The sequence below is a fragment of the Triticum dicoccoides genome, chromosome 7A (genome assembly GCF_002162155.2).
Source record: "Triticum dicoccoides isolate Atlit2015 ecotype Zavitan chromosome 7A, WEW_v2.0, whole genome shotgun sequence".
Classification (NCBI taxonomy): domain Eukaryota; kingdom Viridiplantae; phylum Streptophyta; class Magnoliopsida; order Poales; family Poaceae; genus Triticum; species Triticum dicoccoides.
The window spans coordinates 506,758,659-506,782,446 of record NC_041392.1 but is presented as its reverse complement, the minus strand read 5'-3'; the positions used below and the strand labels follow the sequence as shown (position 1 = coordinate 506,782,446).

General features: G+C 48.8%; 1 protein-coding gene across 1 annotated transcript; it reads right to left on the bottom strand.

Annotated features, from left to right (window-relative positions):
• Positions 1–584: 584 nt before the first annotated feature.
• Positions 585–2,539, bottom strand: LOC119333568. The gene is made up of 2 exons (XM_037606423.1): positions 2,448–2,539; positions 585–1,398 (listed from the first exon to the last, which is right to left on the bottom strand). The coding sequence occupies exons 1-2, from the start codon at positions 2,537–2,539 to the stop codon at positions 585–587; spliced, it is 906 nt and encodes a 301-aa protein (XP_037462320.1).
• Between the last annotated feature and the right edge of the window lie 21,249 nt (positions 2,540–23,788).

Below are 23,788 nucleotides of genomic sequence, written 5' to 3'. Positions count from 1 at the left end.
CCTCTCCATGGGGCCGCCACCCCGGATCCATGTATCACGACCGCCACAGCAGCGCCAATCAGCAAGAAAAGGGCCCCGCTGCCACCTTTCCCAGAGCCATCCGGACTTCGCCGGAGGGCGCCTCGGGCGGCGGCGAGGAGAGGAAGGTGTGGCTGGGGAGGAAGATGCGCCAGCGGGAGGTGGCAACAAAGGAGGGATCCGGTGTTTGGTGGTGGCGGCGGTGGCGGCCCTAGATCGAGGCTCGCATGTGTGCGAGTCGAGTGCGCCCTTGTGTGGCAATGTATGATTTGGTACAATATTCATGATTATTTACATCAAATTATAATGCCACAAAATAAAGTTCAAAGTAGAAGGACGTTCCTAGCTACATCGAGCTCAACCACAACCTTTTTCTTGTATATGTTCTCTCAAATTACACTATGATGAACTACAATATCGGGAAAAACTTGCCTAATCGGGAAAAAAATTCAAAACTAGCCTAATCGGGAAAAGAAAATCAAACTAGCCTGCCTAATCGGGACTATTACAGTATATACGAAGTGCTGAAAAACAGCCCTGATTAACTCCTAACTGTATGGAAGCAACTAAATGCTACCCTTATAGTGCTCAGCAAAAATAGCATATTTCAACATTAAGAGGCCTTTGGCAGCTTCTTGTTCCTTGCCACTGTAGTTCGGCAATGTCCAAGGTGCTTTATTTACCCTTCTCCCCTCGGCTTTGTAACAGCCGTAATCACCCTGGAAATCAAGAGCCTTCACATCGTCGTCGACCGCAACCCGCATATGATCTTCTCTCCTGACATGGCCGCTCTTAGCTCGCTTGTGCTTCTTGCCACGATCTCTCCGATGGCTTCCGGTGTTATCGGCGTCTGCGTAATAGTGGCTGTTGCAATCTCGCTTGGCGCTCCGATCAGCAGCACGGCCAGCATCGACGAAGTCGTCGTCGTCGTCCGCGGCAGGATAGCGAGCTGCGACGGAAGGCTGTCGGGTGCGCTTACGTCCGGTGCAGCTGGACGTATCACCACCGCCCTTGCTCCTGAACACGAAGAGACAGCGCTCGCCGTCGCCGCGCCTGCACGCGTACATGTCGAGGCGGTCTCCCTTGCACATGTGGCTCTCCTCCACTAGCTTCCTCCAGTCAGACCCCACGACCCGGTACGCCCTGTTGGAGTTGAGGTAGCGGAGGTGCACATCCTTCTCGTGGCCCTTCGCGTCGAGGACCTTGACCGAGACCTTGTTCTGGGCGTTCAGCCCATCGTCACCAAGCTCCTCCAGCTCCGGGAAGAACTTGGGGATAGGGCCGCCCCGCACCGTCTCCTTGGTGAGGAGCAGCCGGTTCTGCCCCGACTGGACGTCAGACTGCTCCAAGGTCTTGGACGAGAAAATTGGATATTTACCACTTTAAACATCGGGCTTCGCAAGAATGCCACTTTCAAGATGAGTTTCTCAAAAATGCCATCCAGATCGTGGGCCTCTTGATTACCATGCCATTTCCTTCTTTTCCAGTTTTTCCTTTAGTTTTTCCATTTATCTGCACCTGAAAGGACCAGACTACCCCTAGATGCGTACACGTACCTGATTGCATCGTATAGGCAGTCAAGTTGTTGTGCTGCCTCATGCATCACCGCCCAGCCTAGAAAACGGCCGATAACAAGTCGCGCAGGCACATATAGCCTGCATGCCGCCGCCAACACCGATCGCCTGGAAGTAGGTGCCATTGATCCCCGCTGCCAATCACCTCGACGTCGCCGTGCTGCGTATTCCCTGGACGCCACGGACCACGATGCCGCAACGCTGGCATGGAACCCGGTCCTTGTTTGCTTGATCTTTAATGCTCACGTCGACCCTGTCCATCCTGCCGCGTTGGTGTAGGAGCAAGCGGAGGCTGGGCACCAGCTCCCGCCGATCTGCCGCCCATAGCCAGCACACGTCGACCACCGGCTCCAGCGGACTAGCGCCGTTGGTATCGAGAGGGAGCAAGAGGTGGAGCTTGTCCTAAGTAGGCAGTCGCCCTTTGGCCGGACAATTCAGCTCATCACTGTGCGAGCAGCCACGGCGCATGCAGGGTGGGCGAGAGTGTTGGCAAGTAGGCGAGGGCGAGGTACGGCGGCGAGCAGGCCTGGGCGAGCTGACAGCAGCAAGCTTCAGTGGCACGCGCATGCATGGCCGAGCTACATCGGCGAGCAATCAAACAGCATCGGAGTCCATCCGTGACCCAATCGAGTCACGCACGAACCAGATGAGGTTTGGAGAGACAAGGGCACTTTGGTCCTTTCGTGTGTAGGTAAATGAAAAAACTAAAGGAAAAACTGAAAAAGGGAGGAAATGGCATGATAATCAAGAGGTCCACGATCTGCATGGCATTTTTGAGAAACCCATCTTGATAGTGGCATTCTTGCGAAGCCCGATGTTTAAAGTGGTAAATATCCAATTTTCTCGGTCTTGGACAGAGCCCAGTCGGCGTCGTACACGCCGAGGCTGTCCATCACCTGCCGGTGGCGCGCTTCTTCCGCGGGGTCGATGCGGCGGCGGGAATCCATGGCGCCGCTCATGCGATTGCGCGGGGGAGATCTATCGTACGTCTATCCACCGGTTGAATTTGGAATGCCACTGCGTCGGTTACGTGCGAATATATAGGTTGTTAGGATCGTTTATATGGCAAGCATGCACGTGTCCGTGGTTTGATGTACGGAAAGAGATCTTTCCTTCTGTTTTTTAGTTAGTGAGATCTTTGCTTTTGTTGGGGCTGATAGACTTGCAACATCTTTCATGGATGGAAATCAACGGTTGGGAAAAGTGTGGCTCAACTTTGGAAAAGATCTTGCCCATCTATCCTTGTGTAAACTAGTTTAAACTGTTTGGAAGCTAGCAAGCCAAAGTTCTACATGTCTTCAACAAACATGTTTAAATTTTATGAGGTCAAAAAACATGATTAATTTTTTTTAAATATGTTTACCTTTTTTAAGGACTCTAAGAACTTCTCTAGTCTACAGTCGGCCGTGATGGATCCCTTTGTCTTCCCATGTCCGGCAGACCGCTCACAGACTGTTGGAAGCCCCAGAGGTATATGCTTCAGCGCAAAGAGCGGCTCGCTTCCCCACCGCTGATCGGAGTGGGACCACCGGCTGGTGCTTCAGCCAGAAGGGAAGGGGGCGCCTCCGCTTTCGTGAAGCCCAGACAGGGGCCGCTGATGGTCTGCATTGAAGAAGAACCAGGCAAGACACCGGTTGTGTACGCCGGCGTCGCCTCAGCGGTGGCTTTCCTGGAACCCAAGCGGCGGCGGACTCCCGTGTTCTACTTTCCCTCCATGTTGACGGCGGACGCGGACGCGCCGGCCACCGACTCGTCGATCTCCGTGCAGCCGGCTTCTTTCTTTGCCGGCAGGGTGCAGTTACGCGCGCGTTGACGGCGGATGGCGCGGTCGCAAGCACGGGAGGGGCGGTACGACGCGGTAGCGTCCACGGTAGTGACGATGCCCATACCGCCTTGGTTCCCGCCGTGCCGGCCTAGAGCAACTTGCCTCTCCTCTGCAAGCTGGCTTGGAGCGGCAAGTTGCTGAACCATGCGCCGGCTTGGGGCGGCAACTTGCTCCGTCGAACTAGGCGAGAGAGGTGGAGCAGCGAGCTACCTCGCTCGTATCCCGCGGGCTCGGCAGGGCCACCCAGGCGGCTTTTATGCCGGAGAACTACTCTTCCTACTCGCCGGATGTCATCAAAAGGGTGGAAAAATTATGGAAGGAGGAGATTGGGAGCGGCGGCCTTGGTGGTGCGATTCTTACCCGACGTTTGGCCTCGTTTAAATAGAGGGCGAAGGGGAGGAGCCTGCCCGGCGTTGAATTTAATGGCGGCCCGATCGTGAACGGACGTTTGGCTGGAGTAGGTTTCTCGGCTTCCACGAGGGTTTAATGGAGGTATTTCAATGCGGCAAGGAGGCGTGTTCAGTCGGGAGTGCGGCGAGTGGCGCCCTCGACTGGTGCACCACTTCAATGGGGGAGGCAGTGAGAGATCGTGTCCGCCCTGAGCCGTCTTCAATGTGGAGCGGCGAGTTCTACAGCGACATGAATGTGGATAGCTGACGCCGGGTGAGAACGCGCGCGAGCAAAGGAAAAGGGGTTTGGATGGGCCAAGGCGGTCAGAAGAGGTCTACTACAACAAGTTGTGCCCGGCTTCGGCGAGGGAGGGGCGATGATGGCGGCGCGCCTTCAGCTCGTTTCAGTGCTTGTAGTCGTCGTTAGGTGGCCTATGAATCTGGATGTAATTTTTATTATTTTTGGTGTTCGTTGTAGTACCATGATTGAAGATGAATAGATTGACAGTTTTCCGCAAAAGAAAGAGGGCTTGGGAGTGGTCCGTACTTCCGCAAAGCCCTTCACGTTTGTCTTTAGTTTGTGGAAGAAAGTACGTCCGGACCACAGCACGGACCGATATAGAACCGCGTTGGGTGACTTCCACGATCCAAACAGCGTGATCCGGATGCGGGAGGTTTAAGGATCGGTATTGGAAATGCCCTGACTACGCATATATGGGTGGAAATCCAAGGTTGGGAGAAGGAAGCTCATCTTTGGAAAAAGATCTTGCACGTCTATCTATCCCCGTATAACAACCAAGCCAGAGTTCTACATGTCTTCAACAACTATCTTTATTAGTTAAAAGAACATCTTTATTCCCCTCAACAACAAAAAAATCCTTTACCTTTTCTTAGGAGAAAATATATGTAACAATGCTCCATGTTTTTTTTCAAAAACACACAACTGATATATTATTTTGAATACAGTACAGACGCAAGCGTTCATACATATGTGTATACACTTACCTCTATGAATGCACACACGCACACCCTATCCTTATGAGCACCTTCGAGATATTTTTTTTAAAGACCCAGCAGCTCGCTGGCTTCATTGATTTAGCAGATTGGAGAGTACAAAGGTGCGATCAAAATGATCAGAGAAAATTAAAGAGGGGAGGGATGGCCATGCAGACAGCTATCCCTCCAGAAACTAAAAAAACTAAATCTCTCCCAACAGATCCCCGAATGGGGACTCTAATTTCTTGGCTCCTGCTAGTCTCCATTGCTCCAAATTGCTGCTGATTCTTGCACATACACGCTGAAAACAAGGCAGCAAGCTGCGAAAGGTGCAGTCATTCCTCTCCTTCCATATTTCCCACAGAATCATAATGATTATCAATCGGATTGCTCCTCTGCTTTGTGGAGTTGCCCGGTTGATGATTTCCTGAATCATTTGCACAGAGTTAAGGAGACCCCTGTCCAAGGGAGCCAGAGAGGAGCAGCCAGATCGCCCTGCCGCGTGCAGCCAAACTTCCCGCATGAAACTGCAGTCCCAAAACAAGTGTGTAGATGTTTCAAGGTTGCGGAGACATAATTGGCACAAGTAGTTATTGGTCCAACCCCTCCTCTGAAGCCGATCATTGCACCACAATCTGTCTTGGAGCAGCAGCCACATGAACATCTTGAGTTTGTTAGGAGCCCACACTTTCCAGATCATATTGTTGAGATTGGACAGAGCAACCGGCTGGAACTGCTTATTGTATGCAGAGCTTGCAGTGTAGCAACCATTGCTTGTGCCTTGCCATCTTATGAGGTCGTCTTCGTCAGGCCGCAAGACGGTGTTTGCAGTGCTGATCATGCACCAAATGGACAGGAATTCCGGAGCTATGGCCATTGTGTTTCCATGCTGTAGGTCTTTGATCCATTGATCATTCTGGAGTGATGACTCGACGCTTCTGTTCTTCCTGCGGGCGTGATTGAAGACTGCTGGGAATGAGATAGCTAAAGGAGAATCCCCTATCCAGTTGTCATTCCAGAAACTAGCTTTGCGGCCGTTTCCGATCTAAACTCTTGTAGCCAAGCTGAAGATTCTACGTTCCTTCTCCGACGCCGGGATTTGCAGCTGCGTCCACGGTCTTCCGGGCTGCTCCCACGCTAGCCGGTGCCATCTGAGGCGAAGGGCAGTGCTAAATTTGTTTAGGTCGAGGATGCCTAGCACACCTTGCCGCACCGGGGAGCAGACTTTGCACCAGGCCACCTTACACTTCCCGCCTGTGAGCTCATCATCCTGGGTCCATAAGAACCGCCTTGTAGCCTTGTCGATCTCTCTAATGATCTTCTTGGGGACCTTGAGGACTGTCATGGCAAAAGTTGGCAGAGCGGAGAGCACACACCGGACTAGAACCCTCCTGCCTGCCAGGTTGAGCATCCTTCCTTTCCAGCCCGCCAGTCGCGCTTTTATTCTGTCTAGGATGAATTGGAAGTGAGACAATCTTAGCCTGGTCGTCGAGATCGGTAGCCCGAGGTAAGTCGTTGGGAAATCTGTCAGTGAGCCTCCAAAACTCTGTAGCACTTCCGGCAAATTCACACTGTCGCACCTAATGGCAGCCATAGATGATTTACTTTGGTTGAGGTGAAGCCCCGAGGCCTCCCCAAAATTTGCGAGCAGGCCTAGCAGTGTTTCCACCTCGGGCTTGGATGGATTGGCAAAGATTACTGCATCGTCGGCGTAGAGGCATACTCTCATGCTTGTTCCCCGGCCCGGCAATGGAGCCAGCATCCCCTTCTCTATCGCGGTAGCCAGCAGACGGTGGAGGGGGTCGATGGCGAGGATGAAGAGCAACGGCGAGAAAGGGTCTCCCTGACGCAGACCCTGACGGTGCAAGAACTTCTCCCCAGGCTCGCCATTCATCAGGACGGAGGAGGAAGCCATTGACAACAGCATGGTGGTCCAGTCCCTCCAACGTGAGCTGAAACCCAATCTTTGCAGGAGCTCCAGAAGATATTCCCGGGAAACTAAATCGAAAGCTTTAGCAATATCCAGTTTGAATAGGAGAGACGTTTTTTTCCTGTGAAGCACTCTGATGCAGCCTTGCACATACTGATAGCTATCATGGATACATTTGCCCTTCTGGAAAGCGGTTTGTGCCGGGGAGATCAGGTCCTTGAGCTTGACAGCCAGCCGCAAAGATAACACTTTTGCAATCAGCTTCACGATGAAGTGAATTAGGCTGATGGGCCTGAAATGGCACAACTCCGTTGCCCCATCTTTTTTGGCAGCAGTGCAATGAACACGGTATTGATTTCCTTTAAATTTGTTCCCGCCAGGTTGTAGAACTTCTGAAAAACTGCCATGATGTCGTGCTTGACCGTGCTCCAACATGCCCTGAAGAAGTGCCCAGTGAATCTGTCCGGTCCAGGCGCCTTCTCCGTCGGTGAGGCCAACACCGCCGCCCACACCTCCGGTTCGGAGAAAGGGAGGTCGAGCCCAGACATGTCAATCTCCGGCAGGTGTAGTTCTTCCCAATTCAGGGTGCATGAGCGCTGTCGAAGCCGTCCTATGGATTCAGTAAAGTGATCACGCGCGGCCGAGGCCTTCTCATGATGATCTATAATTGCAGCATTGCCGACTTTGACTGAATGGATGTAGTTCTTTCTCCTTCTTGCTCTGATTTTTGCATGGAAAATTTTTGAATTTGCGTCGCCCGCTTTGAGCCACATGGTCCTGGATGCCTGTCTCTTCCTGGCCCTTTCTAAAGCAGCTAGCCCGAGCACCTTCAGTTTAAGCTGCTTGCGCAGCAGCCGCTCTTGCTCCGTCAGGTTACTAGCCTCTCGTGCCATGTCTAAATGCAAGATCACCACATTTGCAATGTGGAACTGTAGTTTGGCACCTCCAAAGAGTGATCTGCTCCAGATTTTCAGATCAGCTGCAACCCTCTGAAGCTTTCTACTAATGCGAATGAAGGGGCAGTCATGGTATACCGGCCGATCCCAGGCGTGCTACACCGTTTCCTGAAAGTGAGGGAAACGTGGCCAAAAAATTTCAAACCGAAATCTAGCCTTCCTGATCGGGGGGGGGGGGCACCATTAGCTAACAGGAGAGGACAGTGATCGGAGAAGGATGTAGAAGATGCCGTGAGCATCACTTCAGGAAACATGTCTTCCCAAGCCAAGTAAAAGAAAATCTTGTCGATGCTGCATAAGGTTGGCGATTCTCTTTCACTACTCCAAGTAAAATGCCTATTCCTGCATTTAACATCTCTGACCCTAGCAAGATCAATCGCCCGACGGAAACGGCCCATCATCCTTTTGTTAATTAGGCCATTGTTTTTGTCCCTCGCCTGATAAATCATGTTAAAATCTCCGTTGAGCATCCAAGGTTCAAAGGGGGGAGGTGCTACACTGGCTAGTTCTGTTAGGAAATTTTCTTTTTGCTCATCCTCCGAAGGACCGTAGACAGTTGTCATCCAGAAGAACTTGCCGCTGCCGATGATCTCTACCCTAACTGTAATGGAGAAGCTAGCAATCATGTGCGTTACTACGTTGACCAGGTGCTTATCCCAGAAAATGGCGGCACCGCCTCTAGTACCTATCGCAGGTAGAACGACGCAACCCTGAAGCGAAGCCCCCCTACTTCTACTGCTAGTTGAGTGGTCCAGGACTCGATCTTTGTTTCCTACAGGTTAAGAATCGCAAGTTTGTTTGCGTGGGCAACCTCACAGACGGCCGTGCGCTTTGCCGGTGAATTAAGGCCTCTCACATTCCAAGACATAATTCTGAAGTTTGCATCAATCATGTGGACAGGATATTTCTCTTTGTCGACTGATCTTACTACTGAAGGAAACAAGAGCAACAACAACATGAAGAACACATACACACGCCTTACAGACCTGCGGGGATCGGCGTCGGCCACCAATAGGCCCCAAATTCCGATGCCAACTAGCTAACACCACCTTGCTCGGAGTACAATACATGGAGATAAAACCTAACTCGAACTGGTCTAATACCAGCCGTCGACGAAGACTACCTAAGGCGACTAACATGATCACTTGGCGAAGACATCATCGTCGCTCGCTCCAGCCATGCCAGCAGCGATCTTCAGGGCCTCGCAGTCTAGGCATGTGAGTTTGTGAAGGAAATATGCCCTAGAGGCAATAATAAAGTTATTATTTATTTCCTTATTTCATGATAAATGTTTATTATTCATGCTAGAATTGTATTAACCGGAAACAAAATACATGTGTGAATACATAGACAACCAGAGTGTCACTAGTATGCCTCTACTTGACTAGCTCGTTGATCAAAGATGGTTATGTTTCCTAACCATAGACATGAGTTGTCATTTGATTAATGGGGTCACATCATTAGGAGAATGATGTGATTCACTTGACCCATTTCGTTAGCTTAGCACTTGATCGTTTAGTTTGTTGCTATTGCTTTCTTCATGACTTATACATGTTCCTATGACTATGAGATTATGCAACTCCCGTTTACCGGAGGAACACTTTGTGTGCCACCAAACTTCACAACGTAATTGGGCGATTATAAAGGTGCTCTACAGGTGTCTCCAAAGGTACTTGCTGGGTTGGCGTATTTCGAGATTAGGATTTGTCACTCCGATTGTCGGAGAGGTATCTCTGGGCCCACTCGGTAATGCGCATCACTATAAGCCTTGCAAGCATTGAAACTAATGAGTTAGTTGCGGGATGATGTATTATGGAACGAGTAAAGAGACTTGCCGGTAACGAGATTGAACTAGGTATTGAGATACCGACGATCGAATCTCGGGCAAGTAACATACCGATGACAAAGGGAACAACGTATGTTGTTATGCGGTCTGACCGATAAAGATCTTCGTAGAATGTGTAGGAGCCAATATGGGCATCCAGGTCCCGCTATTGGTTATTGACCAGAGAGGTGTCTCGGTCATGTCTACATAGTTCTCGAACCCGTAGGGTCTGCACGCTTAGCGTTCGTTGACGATATAGTACTATATGAGTTATGTATGTTGATGACCCAATGTTGTTCGGAGTCTGGGATGAGATCACGGAGATGACGAGGAACTCCGGAATGGTCTGGAGATAAAGTTTGATATATGGGATAATAGTGTTTGGTCACCGGAAGGGTTCCGGAAATCACCGGAAGGGGTTCCGGATGTTTCCCGAAATGTTTGGGCACGAGAACACTTTATCTGGGCCAAAGGGGAAAGCCCACAAGGCTTTTGGAAAGTGCAAAAGGAAATTTTGCGGAGACCAGAGGCTAGACGCCAGGAACCCTGGCGTCTAGGGGGTAGACGCCGGGAACCCTGGCATCTAGCCTTGGAGTCCGAGAAGGACTCTTGCCTTTCGGGTGAAACCGACTTTGAGGAGGCTTTTACTCCAAGTTTCGACCCCAGGGCTCAACATATAAATAGAGGGGTAGGGCTAGCACCAAAGACACATCAAGAAACACCAAGCCGTGTGCCGGCAACCCCGTCCCTTCTAGTTTATTCTCCGTCATAGTTTTTGTAGTGCTTGCGAAGCCCTGCGGAGATTGTTCTTCACCAACACCGTCACCATGCCGTCGTGTTGCCGGAACTCATCTACTACTTCGCCCCTCCTGCTGGATCGAGAAGACGAGGACATCACCGGGCCGAACGTGTGCAGAACTCGGAGGTGCCGTGCTTTCGGTACTTGGATCGGTCGGACGTGAAGACGTACGACTACATCAACCGCGTTGATATAACGCTTCCGCGAACGGTCTACGAGGGTAAGTAGACAACACTCTCCCCTCTCGTTGCTATGCATCACCATGATCTTGCGTGTGTGTAGGAATTTTTTTGAAATTACTACGTTCCCCAACAGTGGCATCCGAGCCTAGGTTTTATGCGTTGATGTTATGCACGAGTAGAACACAAGTGAGTTGTGGGCGATATAAGTCATACTGCTTACCAGCATGTCATACTTTGGTTCGGCCGTATTGTTGGATGAAGCGGCCCGGACCGACATTACGCGTACGCTTACGCGAGACTGGTTCTACCGACGTGCTTTGCACACAGGTGGCTGGCGGGTGTCAGTTTCTCCAACTTTAGTTGAACCGAGTGTGGCTACGCCCGGTCCTTGAGAAGGTTAAAATAGCACTAACTTGACAAACTATCATTGTGGTTTTAATGCGTAGGTAAGAACGGTTCTTGCTAAAGCCCGTAGCAGCCACGTAAAACTTGCAACAACAAAGTAGAGGACGTCTAACTTGTTTTTGCAGGACATGTTGTGATGTGATATGGTCAAGACATGATGCTAAATTTTATTGTATGAGATGATCATGTTTTGTAACCGAGTTATCGGCAACTGGCAGGAGCCATATGGTTGTTGCTTTATTGTATGCAATGCAATTGCACTGTAATGCTTTACTTTATCACTAAGCGGTAGTGATAGTCATGGAAGCATAAGATTGGCGAGACGACAATGATGCTACGATGGTGATCAAGGTGTCGCACCGGTGATGATGGTGATCATGACGGTGCTTCGGAGATGGAGATCACAAGCACAAGATGATGATGGCCATATCATATCACTTATATTGATTGCATGTGATGTTTATCTTTTATGCATCTTATCTTGATTTGTTTGACGATAGCATTATAAGATGATCTCTCACTAAATTTTAAGATAAAAGTGTTCTCCCTGAGTATGCACCATTACCAAAGTTCGTCGTGCCCAGACACCACGTGATAATCGGGTGTGATAAGCTCTGCGTCCATCTACAACGGGTGCAAGCCAGTTTTGCACACGCAGAAATACTCGGGTTAAACTTGACGAGCCTAGCATATGCAGATATGGCCTCGGAACACTGGAGACCGAAAGGTCGAGCGTGAATCATATAGTAGATATGATCAACATAATGATGTTCACCATTGAAAACTACTCCATTTCACGTGATGATCGGTTATGGTTTAGTTGATATGGATCACGTGATCACTTAGAAGATTAGAGGGATGTGTGTCTAAGTGGGAGTTCTTAAATAATATAATTAATTGAACTTTAATTTATCATGAACTTAGTCCTAGTAGTATTAGCATATCTATGTTGTAGATCAATAGCTCGCGATGTTGCTCCCAGTTTATTGTGTTCCTAGAGAAAAATTATGTTGAAAAATGTTAGTAGCAATGATGCGGATTGGATCCATGATCTGAGGATTATCCTCATTGCTGCACAGAAGAATTATGTCTTTGATGCACCGCTAGGTGACAGATCTATTGGAGGAGTAGATGCAAACGTTATGAACGTTTGGCTAGCTCAATATGATGACTACTTGATAGTTTAGTGCACCATGCTTAACGGCTTAGAATCGGGACTTCAAAGACGTTTTGAATATCATGGACCATATGAGATGTTCCAGGAGTTGAAGTTAATATTTCAAGCAAATACCCGAGTTGAGAGATCTGAAGTCTCCAACAAGTTCTATAGCTAAAAGATGGAGGAGAATAGCTCAAGCAGTGAGCATGTGCTTAGATTGTCTGGGTACTACAATGCTTGAATCAAGTGGGAGTTAATCTTCCAGATAAAATAGTGATTGACATAATTCTCTAGTCACCATCACCAAGTTAGTAGAACTTCGTGATGAACTATATATGCAAGGGATAACAGAAACGATTCCCAAGCTCTTCGTGATGTTGAAATCGACGAAGGTAGAAATCAAGAAAAGCATCAAGTGTTGATGGTAAACAAAACCACTAGTTTCAAGTAAAGGGATAAAGGGCAGAAAGGGGAACTTCAAGAAGAACGGCAAGCAAGTTGCTGCTCAAGTGAAAAACCCAAGTCTGGACCTAAGCCTGAAACTAAGTGCTTCTACTGCAAAGGGATTGGTCACTGGAAGCGGAACTACCCCAAGTAATTGGCGGATAAGAAGGATGGCAAAGTGAACATAGGTATATTTGATATGCATGTTATTGATGTGTACTTTACTAGTGTTTATAGCAACCCCTCAGTATTTGATACTAGTTTATTTGCTAAGAGTAGTAACTCGAAACGGGAGTTGCAGAATGAACAGAGACTAGTTAAGGGTGAAGTGATGATGTGTGTTGGAAGTGGTTCCAAGATTGATATGATCATCATCGCACACTCCCTATACTTTCGGGATTAGTGTTGAACCTAAATAAGTGTTATTTGGTGTTTGCGTTGAGCATGAATATGATTTGATCATGTTTATTGCAATACGGTTATTCATTTAAGTAAGAGAATAAATTGTTGTTCTGTTTACATATATGGTTACACACCAAATGAAAATGGTTCGTTGGATCTCGATCGTAGTGATACACATATTCATAATATTGAAACCAAAAGATGCAAAGTTAATAATGATAGTGCAACTTATTTGTGGCACTGCCGTTTAGGTCATATTGATCTAAAGCGCATGAAGAAACTCCATGCTGATGGACTTTTGGAATCACTTGATTATGAATCAGTTGATGCTTGCGAACCATGCCTCATGGGCAAGATGACTAAGACTCCGTTCTCCGGAACAATGCAGCAAGCAACAGATTTGTTGGAAATCATGCATACTGATGTATATGGTCCGATGAATATTGAAGCTCGCGGCAGGTATCATTATTTTCTGAACTTCACAGATGATTTGAGCAGATATGAGTATATCTACTTGATGAAACACAAGTCTGAAATATTTGAAAATTTCAAAGAATTTCAGAGTGAAGTGGAGAATCATCGTAACAAAAATAAAAGTTTCTACGATATGATCACAGAAGTAAAATATTTGAGTTACGAGTTTGGCCTTCAGTTAAAACAATGTGAAATAGTTTCACTACTCACGCCACCTGGAACACCACAGTGTAATGGTGTGTCCGAACGTCGCAACCGTACTTTATTAGATATGGTGCGATCTATGATGTCTCTTACCGATTTACCACTATCGTTTTGGGGTTATGCATTAGGGACAGCTACATTCACGTTAAATAGGGCACCATCTAAATCCATTGAGACGACACCGTATGAAATATGGTTTGGCAAGAAACCTAAGCTGTCGTTTCTTAAAGTTTGGGGTTGCAATGCTTATGTGAAAAAGTTTCATCTTGATAAGCTCAAACCCAAGTCGGAGAAGTGCATCTTCATAGGATACCCAAAAGTAACTGTTGGGTACACTTTCTATCACAGATCCGAGGGCAAGATATTCGTTGCTGAGAATGGATCCTTTCTAGAGAAGGAGTTTCTCTCGAAAGAAGTGAGTGGGAGGAAAGTAGAACTTGATGAGGTAACTGTACCTGCTCCCTTATTTGAAAGTAGTTCATCACAGAAATCTGTTCCTGTGACTACTACACCAATTAGTGAGGAAGCTAATGATGATGATCATGTAACTTCAGATCAAGTTGCTACCTAACCTCGTAGGTAAACCAGAGTGAGATCCGCACCAGAGTGGTACGGTAATCCTGTTCTGGAGGTCATGTTACTTGACCATGACGAGCCTACGAACTATGAGGAAGCGATGATGAGCCCAGATTCCGTGAAATGGCTTGAGGCCATGAAATCTGAGATGAGATCTATGTATGAGAACAAAGTATGGACTTTGATTGACTTGCCCATTGATCGGTGAGCCATTGAGATTAAATGGATCTTCAAGAGGAAGACGGACGCTGATAGTAGTGTTACTATCTACAAAGCTAGAATTGTCGCAAAAGGTTTTTGACAAGTTCAAGGTGTTGACTACGATGAGAGTTTCTCACTCGTATCTATGCTTAAGTCTGTCCGAATCATGTTAGCAATTGCCGCATTTTATGAAATCTGGCAAATGGATAAACAAAACTGCATTCTTTAATGGATTTATTAAAGAAGAGTTGTATATGATGCAACCAGAAGGTTTTGTCAATCCTAAAGGTACTAACAAAATATGCAAGCACCAGCAATCCATCTATGGACTGGTGCAAGCATCTCGGAGTTGGAATATACGCATTGATAAGTTGATCAAAGCATATAGTTTTATACAGACTTGCGGTGAAGCCTGTATTTACAAGAAAGTGAGTGGGAGCACTACAACATTTCTGATAAGTATATGTGAATGACATATTGTTGATCGGAAATAATGTAGAATTATTCTACAAAGCATAAAGGAGTGCTTGAAAGGAGTTTTTCAAAGAAAAACCTCGGTGAAGCTGCTTACATATTAAGCATCAAGATCTATAGAGATAGATCAAAACACTTGATAAGTTTTTTTTCATGAGTACATACCTTGACAAGATTTTGAAGTAGCTCAAAATGGAACAGTCAAAGAAAGAGTTCTTGCCTGTGTTACAAGGTGTGAAATTGAGTAAGACTCAAAGCCCGACCACGGCAGAAGATAGAAAGAGAATGAAAGTCATTCCCTATGCCTCAGCCATAGGTTCTATAAAGTATGCCATGCTGTGTACCAGATCTATTGTATACCCTACACTGTTTTTGGCAAGGGAGTACAATAGTGAACTAGGAGTAGATCACTGGACAGCGGTCAAAATTATCCTTAGTGGAATAAGGATATGTTTCTCGATTATGGAGGTGACAAAAGGTTCGTCGTAAAGAGTTACGTCGATTCAAGCTTTGACACCGATCTGGATGACTCTAAGTCTCGATCTAGATACATATTGAAAGTGGGAGCAATTAGCTAGAGTAGCTCCGTGCAGAGCATTGTTGACATAGAAATTTGCAAGATACATACGGATCTGAATGTTGCAGACCCGTTGACTAAACTTCTCTCACAAGCAAAACATGATCACACCTTAGTACTCTTTGGGTGTTAATCACATAGCGATGTGAACTAGATTATTGACTCTAGTAAAACCTTTGGGTGTTAGTCACATGATGATGTGAACTATGGGTGTTAATCACATGGTGATGTGAACTATTGATGTTAAATCACATGGCGATGTGATGTAGATTATTGACTCTAGTGCAAGTGGGAGACAAAAGGAAATATGCCCTAGAGGCAATAATAAAGTTATTATTTATTTCCTTATTTCATGATAAATGTTTATTATTCATGCTAGAATTGTATTAACCGGTGTCGGTGTCAAAACCGACGGATCTCGGGTAGGGGGTCCCGAACTGTGCGTCTAATTGGATGGTAACAGGAGGCAGGGGACACGATGTTTTACCCAGGTTCGGGCTCTCTTGATGGAGGTAAAACCCTATGTCCTACTTGATTAATATTGATGATATGGGTAGTACAAGAGTAGATCTACCACGAGATCAGAGAGGCTAAACCCTAGAAGCTAGCGTATGGTATGATTGTTCTTCGTCCTACGGACTAAAACCCTCCGGTTTATATAGACACCGGAGAGGGTTAGGGTTACACAGAGTCGGTTACAATGGTAGGAGATCTACATATCCGTATCGCCAAGCTTGCCTTCCACGCCAAGGAAAGTCCCTTCCGGACACGGGACGAAGTCTTCAATCTTGTATCTTCATAGTACAGGAGTCCGGCCGAAGGTATAGTCCGGCTATCTGCACACCCCCTAATCCAGGACTCCCTCAGTAGCCTCTGAACCAGGCTTCAATGACGACGAGTCCGGCGCGCAGATTATCTTCGGCATTGCAAGGCGGGTTCCTCCTCCAAGTACTTCATAGAAGATTTTGAACACAAAGGTAGTGTCCGGCTCTGCAAAATAAGTTTCCACATATTGCCATAGAGAGAATAATATCTACACAAATCTAATCTGCTGACGTATTTCGTAGCATGACATCACACCATGGCCAAGTCTTTATCCGAATCGTTTTACTGTTCCACCTCAGCGCGTTTAGCGAGGCGGTTTCCTTGGCACGCCTTGTCAAAGCAGAGATTGTGTCCCCTTATTTCGGGATTCTCATCAATACGGGCGTGGGTAACCCAACCATACCCGTTGGTATGTTTTCTCGATCAAAGGCCAAACGGTCACGGGGAGGGCCCTTGGTATTCAGCCTCTTATAAAGAGACCAAGGCCCTACTCCTTTCTTTCAATCTCAAACGAGTTCGCCCTTCGCCTCGAGTTCCAACACCCAAGGCTCCAGATTTCAGGCGCTTCGGACCTTCGACAATGTCCGGTTCCGACCTTCGAGGCTGATGGATGCCCTCCTCCGTCACGGAGGGGGACGTGCTGAAGTTGAGAGAGGCCAGGTTCTTGACCGGCGAAATCTCGCATAGGTTGCCTGCTCAAGGGCAGGTCATTCCCACTCCCAAGCCTGGTGAGAGTGTGGTGTTCATGTCTCACTTCCTTCGGGGGCTAGGCTTCCCGACGGATCCCTTCGTGAGGGGGCTCATGTTTTATTATGGGCTGGAATTTCATGACTTAGCTCCAGAGTCCATCCTCCATATTTCCTCATTCATCGTCGTGTGTGAAGCCTTCCTCCGTATTACTCCTCACTTCGGACTATGGCTCAAGACCTTCAAACTAGAGCCGAAGATGATCGAGGGACGGCATGCGGAGTGCGGAGGTGCTTTTATAAGCAAGAATGCTGGTGCTCCATGGCCCGAGGGCTCTTTTCAAGGGGAGTCCAGCTTATGGCAACGAGAGTGGTTTTATATCATAGCTCCCAGGAGCACCAAGTGGGTGGCGCTGCCTGCTTTCCGCTCGGGTCCCCCGCCACGACTGGCGTCATGGGTCAATAAGGGGCTGGACTGGGGGTCGGCAAAGGACGTGCCCCTGTTGCAGGGCCGCATCCGAGATCTCCTAGAAAGAGACATCAGTCTGGTCGTGGTGATGCAGGTTATGTTAATTCGCCGAGTTCTACCCTGCAAACGTCGCCCCCTTCGCCTGTGGGAGTTTAACCCGGAGGGACCACAAGTTCTCCAACATTTTCTTAGCATGACGCCCGTGGAGATGTACAAATTGTTCTTCGGACCACAAGTAGTGTGTCCGGATTCTACGGAGGATGCAGGTCTGAGCTGCAATCGTCCGGATACTCAAGTAACTAGCCTTGTGCCCAGACTCGCTATCTGTATATTCATCATAAAATTGCCCCTAAAAGAGTTGTCCTTTAAACAGGAGTGGATAGCGAAAGCAAAGCAAATCAGGTGTCCAGCCCCCCTCCCCGAGACCACGCCGGGTCCCGTGCTAGTCAGGATGTTGGAGGTTGTGCCTTCAAAGGAAAGCGAGGGAGGGGATAGGGAAGCTACGGCCTCCTCGAAGGAGGCTATTTGGAAGGGAGGAATCGAAAATTCCTCTCCTCAGGGGAAGAAGAGGACCGCCTCTAAAGACCCAGAAACCATGGCCTCAAAGTGGGGGAAGAAATCTTCGCCAGAGGGTCCTGTGCTGGGGGATACTTCGACCGAATTATGCCCTCAAGGGGATCAGCCCTCCACCGAGCCGTAAGTAGAGAGGAATTTTTCTTTTTAAGAAATGAGAGAAATCCTTGCTTTATATCTGAGAAAAGTAATCGAAAATTTACCTTGTAGCTCGGACCTTAGCCCTTCTCAGCAGAGCTCGTCTTCGGGGGATCTTCTTCCGGAGATGATGGAGAGCGGAGCGCCTCCCCCTGCCGTACCGCCATGCGAGGCGGGCGACCCTGAGGTATCGTCGCGGAGGGTTTCTCCGAATCCGGCAGGGCCGGAAGGTAGTCATATGGCCCCCCAAAGCCATCCGCGTCCGGCCTTCAGAAAGGGCCATCGGACGAGTCCGGCACCATCTGGTGCGCGGTCGGAGGAGCTGAAGGATCTGCTAGGGCGAGCATCTATCTCAGAGGAGCACTGTGCATTGATGGGTACGGTGATTGAGAGGATTTCATCCGCGGAGAGTGGATTGCACGAGGCCGTCAGGATTTACTGACAGGTTTTGAGGTACGTGAAATAATGTACCCTTTTTGGACAGTTGCGCGTAAATAAGATGCGCCCTGTGTAGATAGTAGCCCCTGAGACTCTGTGTGTTGTCAAAAGTGACGGCGTGTAGAGGATCATAATCCCAAGTCTAATTTGCCACCTTCATACGTAGGTGGCGAAGTGTCTGGTGGCCAGCCGGACTGATGAAGTTGCCAAGCTAAAGCGGCAACTTGACGTGGTAGATGTCGACATCGCGCTTGTCAACAAGCGGCTTGACGAGGCACAAGGTATGTAATTCCTCCGGCGGCACCTGGTAAGAGGAGCTTTATGCCAATATCTTACAATGTGTGCGCTTGATGTAGATGGTGCTTCTGCCATGGAGAATCTTCGGGCGGAACTTGTCCGAGCCAAGGAGCAAGCTAGGAAAAGTGATGCGGCTGCCTTAAAGGCAATTGAAGAGCTGAAAGCCGAACAGGCTGCTCACTGCCGAAGCAAGAAGGAAGTGGCCGAGATGGCCGTGAAGCTGAAGAACGCTGCTAACCGTTGCAAGCTTCTTGAAAAATAAGATCGGGCGGAACAGACAGACCTGGAGAAGGCCGTTGCCGATGCCAAGGATGCTCGCTCTGCGATGAGAGCTATGAAGGAGGAGCTGCGTCAGGCCAGAGAGATCACGGCTGGAAAGCCCTTTATGCTGCGGAGGAAGTTCTGTGATCCTAAACATGCTCTGTTAGACCGGATGTGGAGTACGGCGGACACCTATCTGGATTTGGCAGCGAGTGTCGCAGATGTGGCCGAACACTTCCGAGATCAAGAAGATCGCGAAGTGGAAAAGCTCTTTTGGTCGCAGTTCCACAATCTGGAGCGTCCGCTGTCATTAGCCGATCGTTTGGCCGAATGGGCCGAGCTAAATAGGTTGTCCGGACTCGCCATGAAGTATGTCATGAGTCATCTGTGGCCAGAGAGGCCGGAGCCGAAAAGTTATTTCAACTTGGTGCGACGCCGCATATCAATGCGATGAAGAGGTCAGCGTGCATAGAGGGTGCGCGGATGGCTCTTGCCGGTGTCAAGACATACTGGGCGGAAATGGAGGCCACCGATGTTGCATCCCCAGACTCGGATGGAAGCCGAGTACCTGCCGAGCACTATTTTCAGGAAGTTCTGCAAGGCGCTCGTTTAATAGAGACGCAGTGCTCGAAGGATACTATATTCGAATAGCATATATTATTGTAAAACAATATTTTGATGAATTGCAGAAGCTTTTTATACTTATGCCTGCAAGTATTGTAATACCTCCTATGCGGCCGTTTAACATATATGTATATATAATCTGAAAGATGGCAGTCGTCGGCTTCAGCCCCCACGCACATAATGTGGGGGTATTCACAGAAGGCGCATTTTCACACTTGATCCAACGTCTTGGTCCTACAAAGGAGGTGATAGCGCAGCGAACTAGGCAATCGGACTATGATGCTTTATCACTTTCACTTAGCCATAGGAGTTTGACAGTGAGGCTACTTATATAGCCCCCGGTGGCGCCTGCGCTCGCCCCTCGGGACGCGTATGTGCCTGGCCGGGAAGCGGCCCTTCGTTAATGTGGAGGAATCCTAAAGATTCCAGTAAGTCATCAAGTGGTTGACCAGTCTCACGCTATATCATGACAGTCAGTTTTCGGCTTTCTCTACTGAGGTGCTCGCCTGGCCGAACCGGGGCACAATCGCAGTAGTTCTCCTGGTGCCACCTTAGCCGATAGAGCGGAACATAAGGTAGCAAAACACAGGAGCCAGGAAAACCCAACATTTGACCAAAGACATGATTCAGAGCTGATGCATATAAGGCCAAACTCGCGATGCCGAACACTCCCTAAGGTATTCGGTCTTTATGAGGGCGGGCGGGATAACGCCCTTAGTAATAAGCCCTTAGTGTCCAGGTACGCGCAAAACTCTGACGTGGCCACATGCCAAAACGCTAGCCTCCTCCTTGGTTATACCAAGAAACCAGGGGATGTGTATCAACAAGAGACAGTAAAAAAAGGTTTACGCAGGGTCTTAATCTGAAAAGAATCCTTGGAACGGGTCCCTGCTGCACGTCTGCGCCTGTGTGTCTGTTGTGCCGTATCCTGGACGGGCGTAACACGGTGTTCATCTGTAAAAGAGAGGAACTTAGTTAAAGAAAGATCGTGCCGAACATGAGTTACACTAAATAAACAAAGTATAAATCGAAATAGGTAAAATTGAGCTTTATTATCTCTTGTTTTATATGCGCGGAGCCCCTAGTACAGGGGTATACGGCTATTAAGCCTTTATCGATTGTATGTTTATGCCGGACTCGTCTAGCCGTGTCTGTGGTCTTGACGACCTGTTTAGGTGCTGTGGCTGGTGAAGCCGCTTTATTGTGGGGCTGTCAAGGCAGCCGCACTATCTTCCGCGTGGGAGGAACACTCAATGTTTTCCCTTTAATGAGATGATGCCTCGTGGACCGGGCATCTTAAGCGTAAGAGATGCATAATGCGGTATTGCGTTAAAGCAGGCGAAAGATTCGCGCCCCAGCAGTGCTTGATAGCTACTTGAGAATGGGGCGATGTGGAAAGTTAGCTGTTCGCGATGGAAGTTATCGGGGGAGCCGAACATAACTTCTAGCCGGAGAGAACCCATACAACGGGCATCCGGGCCTGGCGTTACCCCTTGAAAGGAGGTTTTGCTATGGCGAATCTTTGTTGGGTCTATCCCCATGTTGCGGATTGTGTCCTGGTATAACAGGTTTAGACCACTGCCGCCGTCCATCAGGACATTTGTAAAGTGGAGTCCGTCGATTATTGGATCTAATACCAAGGCAGTCCAGCCTGCGTTCCGGATACTTCTAGAGTAATCCTGATGGTCGAAGGTGATCGGTTTTAACAACCATTGGCGAGACTCCTTTGGGATAGGCCGTATGGCACGTATCTCTGTTGGCGCCATTCTGTTCGTCACGTGAAGTAAGTTTATTGTTTTGACTTCTTGTGGGAAATCCTTTTGTTTCCTGGTGCTCTGCTTGTGGGGTTCGTCGTCGTCCTCACTTGGTGTGTCGAGCCCCTTGTGTTCGGCGTTGAGTTTGCCGGATTGCTTGAAAACCCAACAATCTATGTGGGTATGATTTGCAGGCTTCCCGGGAGTACTGTGTATTTGACATATCTTGTCCAAGATTTTGTTTAAGTTGGATAGCTTGTCCCTGTTATCCTTGAGGGGCGGCTTTCTCTGATTCTGCCGCAAGCTTTTGAATCCGGTGTTGACCGCCGTGCTCTTTGGGTTGTTTCCCTTATTCCGGCGCTGGTCCTTGTTGCGTCGGGGTTTTTCGTTTCCATCTCTAACTTCGGATGTACTTGGGTCGCTAGTGCTACATCTTGCCAACCATCTGTCCTCTCCTGCGCAAAAGCGGGTCATGAGGTTTGTTAATGCGGCCATTGTTCTTGGCTTTTCTTGGCCGAGGTGTCTGGCGAGCCATTCGTCTCGAACGTTATGCTTAAAAGCTGCTAGGGCTTCGACGTCCGGACAGTCGACTATCTGATTCTTTTTAGTAAGAAATATGTTCCAGAATTTCCGGGCTGACTCTCCGGGCTGTTGAGTTATGTGACTGAGATCGTCTGCACCCGGAGGGCGGACATAGGTCCCTTGAAAATTTTCCCGCAAAGCATCCTCAAGCTCTTCCCAACTTCCAATGGTGTTTTCGGGAAGGCTTTTGAGCCAATGCCGGGCTGGCCCTTTAAGCTTGAGGGGTAAGTATTTTATGGCGTGGAGGTCATCTCCTCTGGCCATGTGTATGTGGAGGATATAATCCTCGATCCAGACCCCAGGGTCTGTTGTTCCGTCGTACGCCTCTATGTTTACGGGCTTGAATCCCGCTGGAAATTCATGGTCCAGCAACTCATCGGTGAAACATAGGGAGTGTGCGGCACCCCTGTATTTGGGTGTGTCGTGATGTTCGGATATTTGTTGTGTTGCATTGCTTACTAGAGCTTGCTTTCTTGGCCCGTAGATAGATCTGGCTGGGCCATCTTTTTGATGCGGATCCTTTGGTGGATCGCGTGCCGGCTTGTGTGCGGCGCCGCTTGCCGCTCCATGCTGGCCATGCGGTCGTCTATCCGACCGGGTGGCTTTCCTATTTTTTGACTGCGGGGGCTCTAAGGCCTCCTCGTCAAATTCAGGCAGTAGCTCTCGCTTTGGATAGCTTTTTGTGCGGCGACTGCCGCTATATTTGTCTGTGGTGTTACGTACTTTGCTCCATCTGATTCTGAGTGCATCTTCCGTAGTTTTGAGCTTCCGCTTCTGCTTTTTCAGGCTACGTGCAGTGGCGACGAGCCTTTTGTGGAGGTTCTTCTGCTCCATGAGCCTATTCGGCGTAAGGTCGTCCGGATTGTTGCTTTCGCCGGGGATGGGATGTTCGGTTTGTTTATCCAAGTTGCCCTATTCGGACGGTTGCTCGAAGGCATGTTTGTCGTCCGCCGGCTCGTCCTGCTCTATGGCTGGGTCTATATGGCTGTTGTCTCTGTCGAGGCGGGGCTTGGAGCGGCGCTTACGTCGCCGCTTTGATTGCTTTTCAAGTGAACGATCCCTCGTTGCATCCCTGTATTCCTCGTCGTCGCTTCCTTTGGGTGTGTCCACCATGTATACATCATGAGATGAGGTGGTTGTCCAGTGCCTTATAGGCGTTGGTTCATGTTCATCTCCTACATCGTCGTCCATACCGTCGATGTCTTCGGAGTCGAAGTCGAGCACGTCGTTTAAATTATCGACAGTGGCTACGAAGTGGGTGGTGGGTGGGCTTTTAATTTCTTCATCATCCGCATCCCAACCTTGCTGACCATAGTCCGGCCAGGGCTCTCCTGATAAAGAGAGAGACTTTATTGAATTCAGAATATTGCCGAAGGGCGAGTGCTGAAAGATGTTCGCGGCGGTGAACTCCATGATCAGCGCCCAATCGGGTTCGATCGGTAGGGGCGTGGAGGGCTCGGAGTCTGGAGAGGAGTCCGACTCCTTGGAGTCACGAACTTCGTAGAGAATAGGGCTGGTGTTCGGCTCGATCGCCGTAGAGATTGCAGTCCCCGAGGTGGTATCCAACCACCCATCCTCGATTGGCGCAGTTGGCTCCGAATTAAGGGTCGGAGCTGATGCGGGTGCGGCCTCCAGGGCACTGTTCGGCGGCAGAGCTAGATCATGCCCATCGTGACAGTGCGGCGCGCTCGGCTGCGGCTCGAATCCGTCGAAGATCAAGTCTCCGCGGGG